Source organism: Eubalaena glacialis, chromosome 4, assembly GCF_028564815.1.
Source record: "Eubalaena glacialis isolate mEubGla1 chromosome 4, mEubGla1.1.hap2.+ XY, whole genome shotgun sequence".
NCBI lineage: Eukaryota > Metazoa > Chordata > Mammalia > Artiodactyla > Balaenidae > Eubalaena > Eubalaena glacialis.
Window position 1 is genome coordinate 180,768,362 of NC_083719.1, and position 16,469 is coordinate 180,784,830.

The window sequence follows — 16,469 nt, forward strand, 5'->3', positions numbered from 1 at the left end:
TTTTAAAAAATACTTCCCTGTGCAAATGGCAAAGTATTACCATTCACCCAGACATTAACAGGAAGAGGGAAATGTCAATACACAATCTCTGCTCATACACTTTACCCTGCACCTACTTTTATACACACCAGCAAAACTCCATAAACATGGCCCCAACAGGACCATGGTCAAGCCTGTGTGACTTATGACTACTTATGACTGCAGTGGTCATTAGGGGACAAAGCCCAGCCCAAGGATGATTTTTTAAATAAATCAAGAAGATAACATAACCCTCTTTTAAGTTTTTCTTCTCAAATGTCAGAACTACTTTTATAACACATTGACAAGATTGTCTAAAGTAGAAAATCAAACTTTATGAAACAATGTTTCCATTTACTTACATTTGCTACAAATACTGTGCTTCCAAGTCTTCCAGCCTGTAATGCATGGATAATCTCATTTGGGATGTTAGGATTATTTAGGATACTGGGTGGGATATTAATCATTCCTGGGCCACCTGGTCCCATACCCATCCCACCAGTCGTAGCCATCACCTTTTGCATTGCTCTCCTGGCATGTTCACCATCAGGATCCTAAAACAAGCACAAAAGGGTTACATTTAACTGACCCAGTGACAATTAAAACCATGCTCCCACAGTAAGTGATACCCCCAAAACTTCAGAGATTGAGAGGTTGTTTGGAAACCATTTCTCAAAATCTGTAACAAAAAATTCAAATGAAGTAAAACTAAACCACCAGGCCAGGAACAATTCTAGCCAAAAGAATGAGGAAGAAAGGAAGGGTGTAAAATTTAGCTCTCAATTGAACTAAGTAAAAAAAACAAAAAAAGGGAGGGGGGGGCTGGATGACATTAAAACTTCCAGGTTGAAATAAGATCTTCAAGGGCTTGGTACAGTTGAATCTCACTAACTCAATGGGGTTTTATAATTTCTGCAAACCCAACTGGTGATTTTCCCAAAAGTTTGAAAACAGAGCTCTAGACCACCAAGGTACTCCATCCTTCAAGTATTCAGGCATTTGACTCGTGTAAAGTCTGGAAAGGTTTATGAATCTCTGGTGTTGACAATATTCTTGAACTATTTGCCCTTCTGCGTGCTACCTTCACACAAGAGAACTTAAGCGCTACCATGCTTTCCTCTCTGAGCTCGCATATACTGACCTTCCTCCAATAATAAGAGGTAAAAATAAGTCAAGGAAGGATTGAATTAACAAAAAGCCTCCCACTTCCCTCCAGGGAGAGAAGATACCTGATTTGGATTAGCTATGAAAAAGGATTTAAACTCATTTTAAAAAAGAAAAAAGATGGGCCAAGAACAGGGTTCAGACTGAGTAAAACTGTAGATGTAGAATACCTTAAAACAAACAAACAAAAAAACAAACACACACACAGTAAAAAAAACCATGGACTCAGTTTGACTGCCCCTGAGAAAACCAAGGCAGGCTGGCCTAATACAAATCAGAGATGTTAGGAAGGCAGTCAGCAGTGGCTCAAGATGTGCTCAGCCACTACCCCAACGTTCTTACAGGAATGACTGCTGAAGCCTGTGACTGACCCCCCTCATTAACGACAACAGGTTGTTCTGCTCCGTAAAATGTCATCAAGGACTATTCTGCCTTTTCCTAACTCCAAACAGGGACAACTCGACAACTACAAACGGTATCCACAGTGTTTCATGAGCTTACTTCTTTGACTTTCAGTGGTCTTCCACTCAGACTATGCTTGTTTAGAACTTCAGCAGCTTTTTTCATGCTCTCTTCCATCTTGAATTCAACAACGCTATGAAGAGTCAAAAGGAAATGAGTGAAACCAGTCCTACAACTTAGAAGGCTCAATTGCCAGTAAGTAACTAGACAATACTTACGCACATCCCTTTGGAAGAAGCCACAGACAGTCAGAAGAGCAAGGGGAAAAAAAAGAAAAGAAAAAAATAGTAAATTTCAATGACAGTTATAAATTAAAAATATGATTTATGTAACAGTTTTTAAATTAACCCTTCTAAGGGGAAGCTGACAGAAGTGTCTTGCCTAGCCTTCCTCATTAAGAGCTCAGCTCCTTAGTATCTCCTCTTCCTTCACATTACCAGCCTTGCACTATAGCTGCTGAAGTTATAATGAGCAGACCTAAATTCAGGTTCTCCGAGAAATCACACAAACTTTAGATCTGCTTCTCTCTGTACTCAATCAATTCCTTATCATACTCCTCCTAAATCCATCCCTTCCATAAATTAAGCTCATCCTTTTGATTATTCTAAGCCATTCTATTGCACGACAGAAAATAGTTAATTTTCTCTTTAAACTAGGCCAATTTTAAACGTTCAAGTTTTAGTATTTGTTTTACAATTTACTGGCACAAAGGCAACTTTTCAGAATCTTTGGTTCACGCAACTTTCAAATACAGCAAACAACCAAAAGTAACATTTTCTAGACAAGAACACACGTTTTACATTAATATACCACCGCTAAAATTCCATGCATAATTCACACACAGCCAATTCCTCTGTTAACAAAGAGACAATGCTGCTATTGGTCCCCAGTTATCCAAATTGGGCATCCAAACAGAATACCAAAAAGCTCTTTGCCCAGCCATTTGGAAAAGCGGGACTCCCGTTTGCAAATCCCCTCCCACCCCACTCGAATGTTTGGCAAAATCAAACATAGCTACTATAACATGAGCACTCACTGCCTTCCTGATTTCATTCGATTCCACGCCACCATACAGTTACATTTTTCATGTAGTAAATCCACAGAAGAAATTCTCTCAGACACTTACCCTTGACTTTCCTTCAGCGTCCATTAAGAGCTCCACGTATGTTACCTCACCAACTACAAATCAGTTTCCAGACGACACATAAACCAAGGGAGAAAAGCCAAGAAAACAATGGGAATTTAGAACAATCATCAGCAACCTTGTATGGAGCCTCTGCCTTATAAGAAAGCCCAGAAACACTCCATATTCTCTAAACCACCACACTAGGCATTACAGGTGTGCAGTAAAAGTAGGTGAAACTTGTTAACAATGTCCTTGATTTTCCTCCCACCTCAAACAAGCTATTTCCACAGATTTCCGTATCAATTTCCCTGTCTGAAATACTCATTCATGACTAGAGGCAATCCAAATCTACAGGAAAGAAGTCTGCGTGATTCACTTTTTTGGAGAAAGGAGGAAAACAGTTTTACAAATACACTCTTAATATTGAAAGAAGGTGAACAGCACACAAATTGCAATGCCACTGAACTGAGCTCAAATGCTAACTACAAAGATGTGTATATGTATAATATATATCCTCAAAGGCGCACACACAGCATGGCCGGCTACGTGGGTGTGCAACCTGTCCAATCGCCTGGGGCTCTGCACTGAGGGCCATGCACTTGGTTTAATGCTCTGTTGCTGTCTTGAAACTCTCAGTAATTTTTAAATAAGGGGCCCTGTGTTTTCATTTTGCACTGGGCCCCACAGATTCTGTGGCTGGTCCTGCACACAGCACTAGGCTTCACAACCGTCACAAGCAGGATGTGTAAATATTCTATCACAAAACCAGAGCATCTGGATTCTCTTCAGTGAATTAAAATTAAGCCAGGCTGTATTCTTGCTGCTCTCTCAACCTTCTCATTAAAGGACACAGATAAATGCAAGCTTAGAGCTCAGTCTGCATCTAAACAGCTACACAGACTCACTTAGGTTGCTAATCTGTACAAAGGGGAAAAAACAAAGCATTTCAAAAGATTCCGCAGATTTTCCTCAAGGTTTGGATTGCCAATTCATGACCACCACAACCAGATGTTAGAACCCACCTAGACAACCACCAAAATGGCTGCTGAACTTGAAGATGGCACACAGACACCAAAAAACCCCCAGAAATTTAAGTGTTAACTTTGTGGAAACAATATCTAAGCAGGCTCTCCAAAGTCAAGAAAGGGCTTTTGTTCTAAGAAATACTTTTTCTTTTTTAATGATTATTTTTATGATGGTAAAGCCTTCTCTCATTCAGCTTTCAATATGGTTTAGCAGCCAAGGGTAAAAATAACCCTCTTAATGGGCCCAAGTCCTTCCTAGTCTAATTCCTTTGTTCAAAGGATATTAAAATTATTATGAAGATTTTAAAATTAATATACCAAGGAAAGACTGAAATGTAAAATAAAAGTATTTTTAAAAATTTGAAGGACATATTTATTAGTAGTATATTTGCATGGCAGTTGACAGCAAGAAGGCCAAGTGTTCAAAGTTTAACTGTATAGCCTCACCTCCCTTGTCCTTTCCTGAAATATTACAAACCAAACCAGCACTTTGCACAAAACAGGAAGGAGAATCAGTGCAAAGAAATGAAGAAACAAATTAGGAGGGACTGGTATAGTTTAACTTTTGGACTATGTACAACTGAAAAATGATCACAGCCAAGGGACAGTCATACAAATTGGCTTTCTGTTATCCTTACAAAAATAAAGCAATTCCCAAAATGTTGTGGTCATTCCTGAGGCCATGTTAAAAGCCATTTGTTTCAACAGCAGCAGCCATTTGAGGACCAACAGCCCCTGTCTCCACGTTGATGAAAATGCCAAGTAGTGTCAAGACAGTAAAGAGACCCAACCCCAAGTTTACTTCCTAGAGCTGTGACTACCGCCTAATAACCTTAAAAATAACTAAAACAATCACAGTATCTAACTCTGACAGCTGTAACTATGTTGTCAGAATTCAAATATTGTTGCATTTTCAAAGTTTCTAGTTTGTGCCCGTAAAGACACTGATTTATATATCAAAAAGCTGTCATTGCAACCCAGAAACCAAGCAAGTCCAAACCAAACTTTTTTCCATGGTCATAACCATTTTTACAAAAAGCCAGGTTTAGAAATTAGGACTTTTTCTACTTAACATTCTAGAGACAGCACAAATCCAACTTCAATCCTCTGCACCAATACTCTGCTTAAAATGTTCCCTCTTTTTCCCCAAATGGTATAGTTGTTTATTAAAAACAAAAAATTACATTTAAAAAGCCACCATCCTATCAGTTTAGCCATAGGTTAGGCGAGCCTTGCGGCTCTACCATGAGTAGTGTTGTTCCCGAGTATCAACAATAATGACCATGTTCCTCATGAATTCATAATATTCTGATCTCTACCCTGAGAGACCACATCAATTCAGAGATGTAAGCAAATCACTGTTACAGGATCTGCAACAGTTGCCAATTCATACTTCCCTACATGAAAAGAATAATAAAACCTTTAAAAGACCACCTCTCTTTTAGTTCTACATTATTAAAGCAAAGACCTGTTTAGTATAGTCAGTACAACTATCAACAAAACTTTGAAGGCAAAATTTACCAACTATTCATAGTCTGGTCACATTCAATGAAATGAAGTTTAAAAGAGCAAATCAACCAGAGCAGATCAGTTAGGACTGAGGCAGAGTTAACAAACTGGCAGTAGCAAGTCTCACAGACATGGAATTCACAGGTATTAATGAAAAATACTGCTGCTCCTCTCATTCCTGAACATAGATGGAATCCATGGAATCCCAAGGGCAGGCTACTAAGACAAATTCTACTGCAGCTTTAAACATCAAAATATCTAAATGAAAAAACTAAGACTTTGAAAAATCTAATGCCAAATGTCATCACCTACCTTTTTTTTTTTTTTTTAAGGTAAGATATTTTAATATTTATTTATTTATTTGACTGCTCCCGGTCTTAGCTGCGGCATGTGGGTCTAGTTCCCTGACCAGGGATCGAACCCGAGCCCCCTGAATTGGGAGCACAGAGTCTTAACCACTGGACCACCAAGGAAGTCCCTACCTTTACTTTAAAATGCTCAAAGAACTCATTATTAACCAACATTTAGGTGGATTATTAAAAATATTACCCCAAGAATAAAGCATATCATGAGGGTAAGATAATGAGCAATCCTAAAAGAATTCACGTAGTCCCTTGGAGCTACTTTGATTTAACACTCCTGCACATACTTATATCACAAAAAGTATTTGTTTCTGTATTCTTATTTCATTTACTTCTCAAGGCTGAAACAAACGCGCATGCACACACGTGCACACACACACACACACACAAAGTACAGGGGCTAAAGCTTCACTGAAAAGAATTCAAAGGGGGGTGGGGGAGGAGCTCCAAAGCAGGGCATGCTCTAATGGAGGGGTGCATGGAATAAATGCATATTTTAACTTGGAAAGCCTGTTTCTTTAATATACAGACAACTTGAAACACGGCAAAATAATTACTCTATACAATGATTACTCAATTTATGGAAAAATTAGAAAATGATTAAGCACCTTCTTGCTCCTAATTCCATGGACGAGACAGAATACTGCCTCTCTAACTCGACCAAAAACCAACAAATAAGCCAGGCAGGCTGCACTATTAAGGTTCAACCCAAGTACCCACAGATATGAATGCTTTAGCATCAACAGGCCTTTCCAAAACACAGGCTGAATTTCCAACAAAGGAAAATATGAAGGAGCCACACAGACTGGGTAGGGATTTTTACTTAAATTGAAAATAAAGTTCTGCTCCACAGACCCACAATGTAGATTATCTTCAAGAGCCAACAGAGACTTACTATTGGACTATACTTGCCCTCTGGGCCTCAGTTTTCTGTCAGCTGGAATTTGAAACTGACTTAAAGTGATGTATTCAATAAAAACAGAAGGATTAAGTTCTTAAGAAATCTTTGCTTACACAAGTTAAACTGACTGCTGCTAAACTTGAGACTGATTGAGAGTAAGCTGTATCACTGACCTTCCTTTCTTTCCTCCTCAAACTGTCCTCCATGTTTACTCACTGCTCGTGCAGCTCAGTCCTGCCTCGGTTGCAGCTGCCCCACCTCGATGCTGCTGGCTCCCTGGTTAGGCCAGGAGAACAACAGCCCAACGACGAGCTTTCTTCATCCACACAGGACTTCTCGGTAATGTAGCACAACACTATTTAAGTTTAGAATTCCCAAGATCAATCACCTTTTGTTCACGGAAGTCTTAATTTTTCGCCCAGACCTTATGGTCAAACACTTTTGAGATGTGTATCCCAATATCGATACAGTGATGAAAATGAGGTAGCTGTTGAGACTGTTAAGTCACTTTCAAACCTGGTTTGGCAATCTCCAATTCAAATTTCCTATTACACTGGCTCTCAATTTTTGTTTCAATCCGCTCTTCAGTGTTCACAGCAGTCATTCGTTCCAAGTAGTATCTCCGTTAAAAATAAGCATGATCAAAAGGACGGACAATAGAAACCTTTCCTTTGCTCAATCAGACACTTAGAGCAGGAAGGGGAAAGCTCAGGGAAAGCTCAAGTTCAATTCTGCAGGCTGTTTAATCCACGTCCCTGAATGATATGATGGGGGAGGGGGCGGGGGAAGCACCCTGGCACAGAACAAAACAAAGCTCTCAGTACCTTTTCTCTTTAAAGTCAGCAATGCTGATTTCATGATAGTGCCACCAAACAAGCTTTGTGATCCCATCCAGGGGAAAAGGCATAAGTGGCATGTTCACATAATACATGCGTTATTAATAGGATCTCCTAGAAGGCTGTTAAATGCTAACAAACATGGAGAATATACACTTGGTGTCCAAGGAGGGAGAAAAGATCGGGAACTAGGGAGGGGTACGTGAAGCACTCTCAGGCATGATTATCCTTAGAAAAAAAACTCCTGTCTTGCCATCTCAAAGCTACTACTTGAGTTCTGACAGGCAGCAATTATAGGCAGTGCTGCAATGACAGAGCATTTTTCAGATCTTTAAACCGAGGACAACTAATTCTAGCTAGTCCACTAATTTCCTGAAACAACAGGACTGTGATTTCATCAGGAATAGACTCTTAAAATGCAGACTGATAAAGAGTGGTTGGATTATAACAGCCCAAATCTCTGTGGTTTGCCCACTTCAGAGACGATCTTGAGACTAATACTTTTAGATTGTAAGTGCCTCTATCCGCAACTTTTTTTTCCTATGCAACAAGAGTCTTCAAAAACCTTAAAACATGTGCAACACATTTCAAGTAAATATTTCAGATTTCAAATAATCATTGAAACATATTTTTGGTATACCAAGACATGAATTAAAATATTTTTTAAAACCACACAATGAAAATAAGGACATTTTTAAGAAATCGTACGTATGTAAACAGTAAGTTTCTTTAGACTTCACATACTGAATATAAGATTTACCATAAAAAGATTACCTTTCTCTTATAAATCCCTTTATCCATAATCCAATACTTCTAATAATTTAATTAAACAGAAAAGTAATTAATTTAACCTGTACAGGGGAGCTCTAAACAAGAACATTTTAAGGTTTGTTAAGAATAACTGATTTACTGCACACCTGTAATTCTAAATTACACCACCAAAAATACACTGAAAGGGCTGAGCCAGGGCATTCATAGCAGTATGCCAAGGGAATATGAGAACCAGTTTGGAAGTATCCGAATAAACCACCAGGCTGGCTCCACACTTAATACAGTGCAAAATAGGAAATTGAGGTGAACTGCTTCTACATCCAGAAACGTCATGGCTGCTGCTGCTACCAGCTTTAAGGCTTCCAAAACTGAATTACTGAATGGTAAAGCAGTAAAAATGTCACCTACTTTATCCATCATGTCCCAAAACTGGTTCACACACTCCTAAAAATGGAAAAATAATTTGGCCTGCAATCTCTTACAAAATTCTAACAATTGCATTTTCAAAGCCACATTCCTGGTTCTTGGAACTACTATACCTTATTATCAATGGAAGTATCAATTCAGCGTTTCAACCAAATCACGAGAACACAAATTTGGGGGTTATTCCAAAAACTAATTCGAATGAGACCCAACTGTACTGTACAGAAATTCTAAGCTTTATTGAAGCAGCAGTCCCAAAAACCAAGAACACTGCATCTGGGATGCCACATGACACGCCCTTCAGACAAAAAGAAGAAACTTCACTCTTGCCCTAGGAGCATTGGCAGGAATGATTTGGCTGATCAAGGCAGGAAAACAAATCTCACACCAAAACGTTTTTCTATCCATGTTACCTGGAGAAATACTACATGGGAGCAGCCTACATGACTGTACAGAGAGGTTCATGGTGCCTAGTGCTTCTGGCATGTCATGGTTGAATTAAGTGATGGGACAATGATGGCAGTGGGCCATTCATAATTTCAAAACCCAATGCTGGGAGCACCAGTACACATACCAAAATGGCCTATCCGAGTGGCATCTGTCACTGAAATGTTAATCATTTGACAAATCAAGCTCAAATCTCTTTTCATTATGAATGCTCCAGAAAAACCAGTACCTTTCAGTCCTTCAAAAAGACTCCATTTAAGAATAATTTGATTCTAGGTTTCCCTTGGGGTAGGGGTGAGGGGAGACCTCAAGGCATTAGACAAATGGCTCTCTATCAATAATTTTGTTTAAACCTGGGCTGAGCAATCTCTTTAGCCCTGTGTGCCACCAGCAGGGCCCAGAATCAGGAAAAGAAGACAAAAGCAGCAGAACAAGAGTGTGAAAAGAAGGAGGACACACGTGGTGTGCACGGGGGTGGTGGTGGTGGGTAAAGCAGAGGACCATGGGGGCAACCAACCCCCTAGGACCTCCTGGTGGCAGCGGAGCTTCATTCAGTTGCTTCCTCTGCCCTAGGCCAGACTTTAACACCAGGGCTGTGACCAATGTGTGCCTAAACGCACCAAACTACAAAGCAGATGCTTTATTTTGAGCTATCCAATTGCCAATCTATTCTGTGTTTTCCTCCCCAGGGTGGGGAAGCCTAACAGTTTAAATACAAGCTACGGTTTTATAATTTAGGATCTGAGCAGCACAAGTTCCAGCTACCAAATTTTGATCCCAGGAAGACAGCCACAAAATTTAAACAAACTACCTTCCCGCCAGAATTTTAAAACAAAAAGGAAAAAGAAAAAATTTCTCCCACCTCATATGAAGAATTCAAAAAATTTCCTTAACACAAAGAGGCTCCCCCTCAAGCTTAATCAAAGCCCTATTAACCATATTAAGCCAGTAAAATCATTCGTAGCCCAAGGGATCAAACAAACAACCTTTTTGACACACAAGTGCATGACCACAAAAAGTAAAAATAAAGAGTAGGATGGGGGGGGCTTCACTCTCAAGCCTGGAGAACACATGCTCTACCCAGAACAGCTTCACTGACAAAAAAATAACCAAGGAATTATCCACAGAGAAGATGACACACCAACCTTCTGACCCTACTCAACCACCAGTACCATTACCTTTTTCTTTAACCAGGTCTTTAAGTGACTGCCATTTCACATCAAAAGGTATGTTTGTAATGAAGGCTCTGTATCTTTTAGTTGGATTGGCGTATGGCTCAAAGCGATTGCCTCCTCTTTTTATGTTTTTCTCCTTCCTCTTCTCATTCTGAGCTGGTCGTTCTCCTTCACTGAATTCAAAAGAGAGGGGGAAAAAAAGTCCATATGTTAGCACAATACTAAAGACAATATTTGATTTTCCAGGTTTACAATCCCACACAAAGTTACATGTAACACAAGACTAATATTGATTCTGATTTGAGACAAACTAAAGTGGTCCATAGAGCAGAAAACTGCAGTATTACACTCCTTAAAACCCACCTATCAAAAAAATCATTCCCAAGACAAGTGTGCTTTCCTAGGCCTTCACACACTCCTGTGGGGCTCTAACAGAGGTGGGGGAGACAGGCCAACTCCCTGCCCAAGGTGCTTTAATTCCAAGACAGAAACAGGAAAAGAGAAGGAAGATTTATAAGATTTCATGGAACAGAAATGAGGTGGCACACATAGGCCCAACCAATTTTAGCTTTACAAATAAAAGTGTCTTTCATTGTGGGCAGAAAAAAATTGGACTCAGGTACTTGTACACCATTAACAGCATTATTCACAATAGCAAAAGGTGAAAACAACCCAAGTGTCCACCAACAGATGAACGAAGTAAACTAAATGTGGTAGATCCATACAATGGAATATTACTTATTCAGCCATAAAAAAAGGAATGAAGTGCTGATACATGCTTCAACACAGATGAACTTTGAAAACATTATGCTAAGTGAAGTAAGCCAGACATAGAGAAAAAAGGAATAGAGGTTACCAAGGACTGGGGAGAGGTGGGAATGGGGAGTTACTGTTTAATGGCTACAGAGTTTCTGTTTGGGATGATAAAAGAAAAAAGTTCTGGAAATGGTGAGTGGCTATTGGCATAGTGTACAACACTGTACCTAATGCCACTAAACTGTACACGTAATCATTTTAGGATGGCAAAATTTACATATATTTTACCACAATTTTTAAAAACAAAATTTTTAAGGGAAAGAAACCATTCTCTACTCAACCCTATTACTTTGAGGCTAGGGAAACTGAAGTCTGAGCAACGCCAGTAGATTAAAGACAGCACGCAAACAATTCCACCTTTGGCAAAGAAGGGTGGATTTGTTTTTCTGACATGGCCTTTTCTGTAATACTCTTTACCTTTGTGTGTTAGGTGCTTCCATGGAGTAACATTTCTAAGCTCTACAGGTACGAATCTGGCTTAAGAGTGGGCAGGAAAAGTTTCACAAGAAATGCAGGCTCCCAAAGCACAGAACCAGACAGGCTGGAAGCCCAGTCCACAGCCCAGGGACCGGACAGGGTGGCCCTGCGCTGGCTTCGTGTGGCTGTTCCGAACCCCCTTTGACCATAGGCAGACACCTGTGAGAGCTGACCAAGAACAACTGGGGAGGCAGCAGCCACAGAAGTCCTCTCAGGGCACTAAGTCCAGCACTTTCTGCTTCCCAAGCCCTATGCTTTCCACCAGTGAGAATCAAGGGACTCCCAAACTACAGATTCTAGCAGAGACTTTGTGATCCAGGACAAAAATGGAAAGAAAACAAAAAGCCAAGATTACAGTACTGATGATTTATAAGACCTTCTTTAACGTAAAGGGTTGATCTTTATTCTAGGATATGTCTTCCCTGTGTGGGGGAGGGGTAGTGTTCAAACATCAATGGTAGCTGGAGGACTTTCTTTCAGTGTACTTGGAAAAATTAAAGTTAGCAACTTTTTGTAGTCCCCAAAGTATTTTTTTCTACTGGTCCCTCATATCCAAACACAGGCGTGCCAAGTGGTAACCCAGTGAAGTTATCACCCTAGGCAAAACTAAGGAAAGCAACTTCCTCCATGATCTGAACTATACCAACATGGAATAAATAGACCTCCTTCACATGGGCTGGCAGATGGGGGAGGGGGAGTAGGGCCACACCAATCCCCAGATTCCTAGAATTCTTCACTCTGTCTACCCAGGCTCACAACAGACCCTCTTCAGGCTGACTGCACACTGCAAGCACAGTCCACCCATCCACTCCATATGAAAGCCCTGCACCCGCCTGCCAGACAGAGCATGCATTTTACCCTCCGTACATACGGAGGAAGTGTGTTACAACAATTCATAAAATGTAGATCAATCTACATTTCATGGGCCTACAGAGAGTCTGTGGGTAGGAATATATTTTAGAACTGGTTTCTTTTGAAACCCAAATATTCTACAATCTACATTAAAAAACATTACTCTGACACAGGGTGCATGACACAGTAATGCTTCCAGCCTGTGTTTTCAAAGGCTGCCCAGCTCACCTTACTAGTTACAAAATGTATAAATAACTAATTACAAGACAAAGTAGGTAACAAAGTGTCTAGGCCATATTCTGCCATGCATCATTACTGCTAAGAATAAACTACCCAATCTAACCCCAGAAACTGGGGATTTGGTTTGGGGTTAATCCATATCACATGGCTCATCATCAAGAAAGCAGCTCAAATGGGTTATGGCCAAGGTGTGAGCAAAGCACTACTGTACCCAAGTCCTTCTCTGGCTAATCATTTCCTCTCTCTGAGAAGTTTCCTCCTATCTCATCACTTCCAGTTCCTTAAAAAATTGACCTTTTTGTAACTCTAATAATCACCATCAACTCTATTCTTGACAGAATTGTAGAAAACCACCCTCAAAGAAACCTCACGTGACACACGTTCAAGTATAGATGATGTGACAGTTTAAGTAAAGCCCATTTTTTTAATGTTTAATTCAATCTTCTCACTTACCTTCGGGATAAAATTAGGGGAATATGCTTCTAGCCCTAAAATACATATAACACTTAGCTGTGAAAACCTTTTAGAAGCACATTTTTATAGGTAGATTATAATTTAGCTACACTGATGAAATAACCTGCTTTATCCTAAATACCCCAAATTTAGAATATTATAGAATTTTAAATGTTAAAACACACCTACCATACATTATCCACAACTAGATACTTACCCAGAAGAAAATAAATATATCCATACAAAAATTTAGACCTGAATGTTCACAGCAACATTATTTGTAATATCCCAAAACTGGAAATCTAAATGTCTACTAACAGGTAAATGAATAAACAAACTATAGTATATCCATACACTGAAATACTACTCAGCAAAAAGTAATGAACTACACACAACACGGATGAATCTCAAAATACTTATACTCAAAGAAATCAGACAAAGAAGGAGTACATATGGTAAGATTTCATCATATACAACTATATTTGAGAAAATCTAACCTGGCAAACTAATCTATAGCGGGTTTTCTCAACCTCAACACTACTGATATTTGGGGGCCAGATAATCCTTTTGTTGTGGGAGGCTGCCCTGTGCACTGTAGGATGTTCAGCAGCATCCCTGACTTCTACCCAAGAGAGGCCAGTAGCAGCCCCATTCCTCAGACTTGAAAATGAAGATCAAAAATATCTCCAAGACACTTCCAAATGTCCCCTGAAGGGAAAGAAGAAATCACCCCATTGAGAACCACTGATGCATACTATGGCCTGGGGGTGGGGGAAAAAAGGACTCAGAAGATTACAAAGGGGCAGCAAAGGGGGTTATGGTTGTATTTATTATCTTGATTCAGTGAGGGTATCAAATCGTATACTTCCAACTTAGGCAGTTTATTGTGCCAATTATACATTTTTTAAGTTTCCACTAGTTTCTTAAATTTCAAACCTAACCCCAATATAACTTGACTTGTAACTCTTACATAAAGTAACAAATTTGTCATCTTTCAAAGAAACTGAAGCTACCTAAGCAAGCTAAATGCCTTACCAATATTCTCCTCGCTAAGTGGCTCCCAATTCCCAATGAACACCCCATCTGATTCTGGCACTCAATCATCTACCTGAAGTTCTAAATAGACCCAATATGTTAAAAAAACTTTTTCTGACATTCTATCAACCTAATTCACGATACATCAATAAAGATAAGCCCAAAGTATCTGTAAGAACCTCCCAAGTCATTAAAATAAGATTAATTATGTTTAATATGGCTTTGGAATTGTTTCACTGACTGCATTCTTTGAAAATTGATAATTTAACATGTCACTGCTCCACCATACTAGAATTATACTGTACATAAAGATCACAAGTAAAAAGATTGGGTGCCTGCCTATTTCACCAAGGGCTGCCACATTCAACATGTAAAACAGTGAATCCCTACCCTCCCTTACGCCTCCATGGCATTCCCGCTCACGTATAATACTCTCATTATTCTCACAGTTTTTCAATCAAGAGTGTAGTTTGAAATGGCAACCCCAATACGTTGAAATCCTGACCACATCTCCTGAGGGAAAAGACTCCCCCACCCCCATATTCCCTTGAGAACCATCCCTTATGTAAAATGACTCTTCACAGAAATCCTTTCAATCCTGAGTTTCCCCTAATGCATTTAAGATGTGGAGAGCACTATTCACAGCACTATTCGAGCTCCAGGTCCACCTCCTAACTACCCACGTGACTTAAGCTCTTTCCCTCTCTGGTTCTTTACCAGCAAAACCAGCATAACCTGTATCCATGTAGCTCACAGGGATGTCGTGAGAATCAACAATCAGCCTAACAAAAAGCAGGCTGGTAAATGTTAGGCGCAATACCTAAGGGAGCAGTACTACAGGTGACTAAGAGGTAGGGTTATCTAGGTCTGAACCCCAATGTCACCAACTCTTTGTCAGGCCTCAGTTCCTTCACCTGTGAAAGGAGGTTACTTATCCACACTGACAAGTTTAAAGGACAGACTTGGCACACTAACTGTGGCAATGATATATTTTTGTACCAAAAATTTTCTGGAGAATGATTCACTCCTTGCCTTCTACCATTGCACATACTGATTAGGTTTTAAAATAAGCCCACTGGGGCCGTGGCTGAGGAAATCTAGGCACTGTACTCATTACAGACTACCAAAGGAGCAATTCAGCTTTCACCTCTATGACTGCAAAACATGGTAATGGGAGAGACCATCTGCCAACTCCTAAATGAAACAAGCAACCTTATCTTTGCAGACTAGTATCTCCCTGCCTAGCCATGAATAAAATCAAAGAGCAAAGTGAAAGCAAAGAGCTGGCAGCATGCATTCAAACAACCTACAGCCCCTATTCTAATCTTGAGCTCACAATCAAATGTGCCTCAAAATTATTATCAAGTACACAATCACTTTTTAAAGTACAGCAAACACTCAAATCATTGCAAAGCACAGAGAATCTGGTTTTTAAAAAAAAAAACAACAACAAACCACTTCAAATAACTGTGTTCAGTGAGAGGTTACCAGGGTGGTGTGTGGAAGCAGCAAAGGACCTGGAGTCAAGATGGCCTCCCCCAGATTCTTTGGGTCAATTTCCTTAACCTGAGTCTTCTCAATTGTTTAAAAAAAAAAAAAAAATTTTCTTGACTGTAAAACAGTGTCAACACTAACATTACATCCCCAGAAATTTATACTTAATACAAAGTTTTATTTTTAAAATAGCCTATCTCTCAGTTTTCTGATTCAGCCACAGGTTACTCTGAAAGTGGAGTAGGTTAAGTCACTGATTTTAAATGGACGGTGCAACCTTTATTTTTAAAAAATAAAATTTTAAATTAAAAAAAAAAAAAAAAAATCAAACCTAAGCCTACATAGTCCTCTAAAATGAACGCTTTTACCTCCTGACTAATATACTCTAACTCTGAATCTTGACTATTTTTTTTTAACTTCAGAATTTATTTTTTTTAATTTATTTATTTTTATTCATTTATTTTTGGCTGCATTGGGTCTTGTTGCTGCATGCAGGCTTTTCTAGTTGTGGTGAGCGGGCTTCTCACTGAGGAGGCTTCTCCTGTTGCAGAGCACGGGTTCTAGGCACGCGGGCCTGCAGGCTCTAGAGCGCAGGCTCAGTAGTTGTGGCGCACGGGCTTAGTTGCTCCGCGGCATGTGGGATCTTCCCAGACCAGGGATTGAACCCGTGTCCTCAGCACTGGCAGGCGGCTTCTTAACCACTGCACCACCAGGGAAGTCCCTTGACTGTCTTTAGATGAAACAGATTTCTCATCAAAATAAAACAAACCCTCCTCTTATACCCAGAAGAAAAGGAACTGCAAAACAAGCTGTCCTATCTGGGGTCCTCATCAAGCTTGCTATCTCACTGCCCTTTTGGTTTACAGCACACTCCACTCCTGGT

The 16,469-nt window shown here is 39.8% G+C and overlaps 1 protein-coding gene across 9 annotated transcripts in view; it reads right to left on the reverse strand.

The window, feature by feature from the left end:
- The window catches only part of HNRNPM (heterogeneous nuclear ribonucleoprotein M), a 38,877-nt gene that overhangs the window by 19,936 nt on the left and 2,472 nt on the right, over positions 1–16,469 (reverse strand). For 4 of the 9 annotated variants that reach the window (XM_061190554.1, XM_061190552.1, XM_061190555.1 and 1 more), the window contains exons 1-2: positions 1,684–1,786; positions 381–572 (exon numbers count right to left, since the gene is read on the reverse strand). In XM_061190554.1, coding sequence (XP_061046537.1) covers positions 381–572; positions 1,684–1,761 — 270 coding nt within the window. In that variant the 5' untranslated portion in view covers positions 1,762–1,786. Of the gene's footprint in view, positions 1–380; positions 573–1,683; positions 1,787–1,862; positions 1,871–2,770; positions 2,824–10,222; positions 10,393–16,469 lie in introns of those variants that run through there. The other 5 variants (XM_061190556.1, XM_061190557.1, XM_061190553.1 and 2 more) reach the window with 3 other exon arrangements.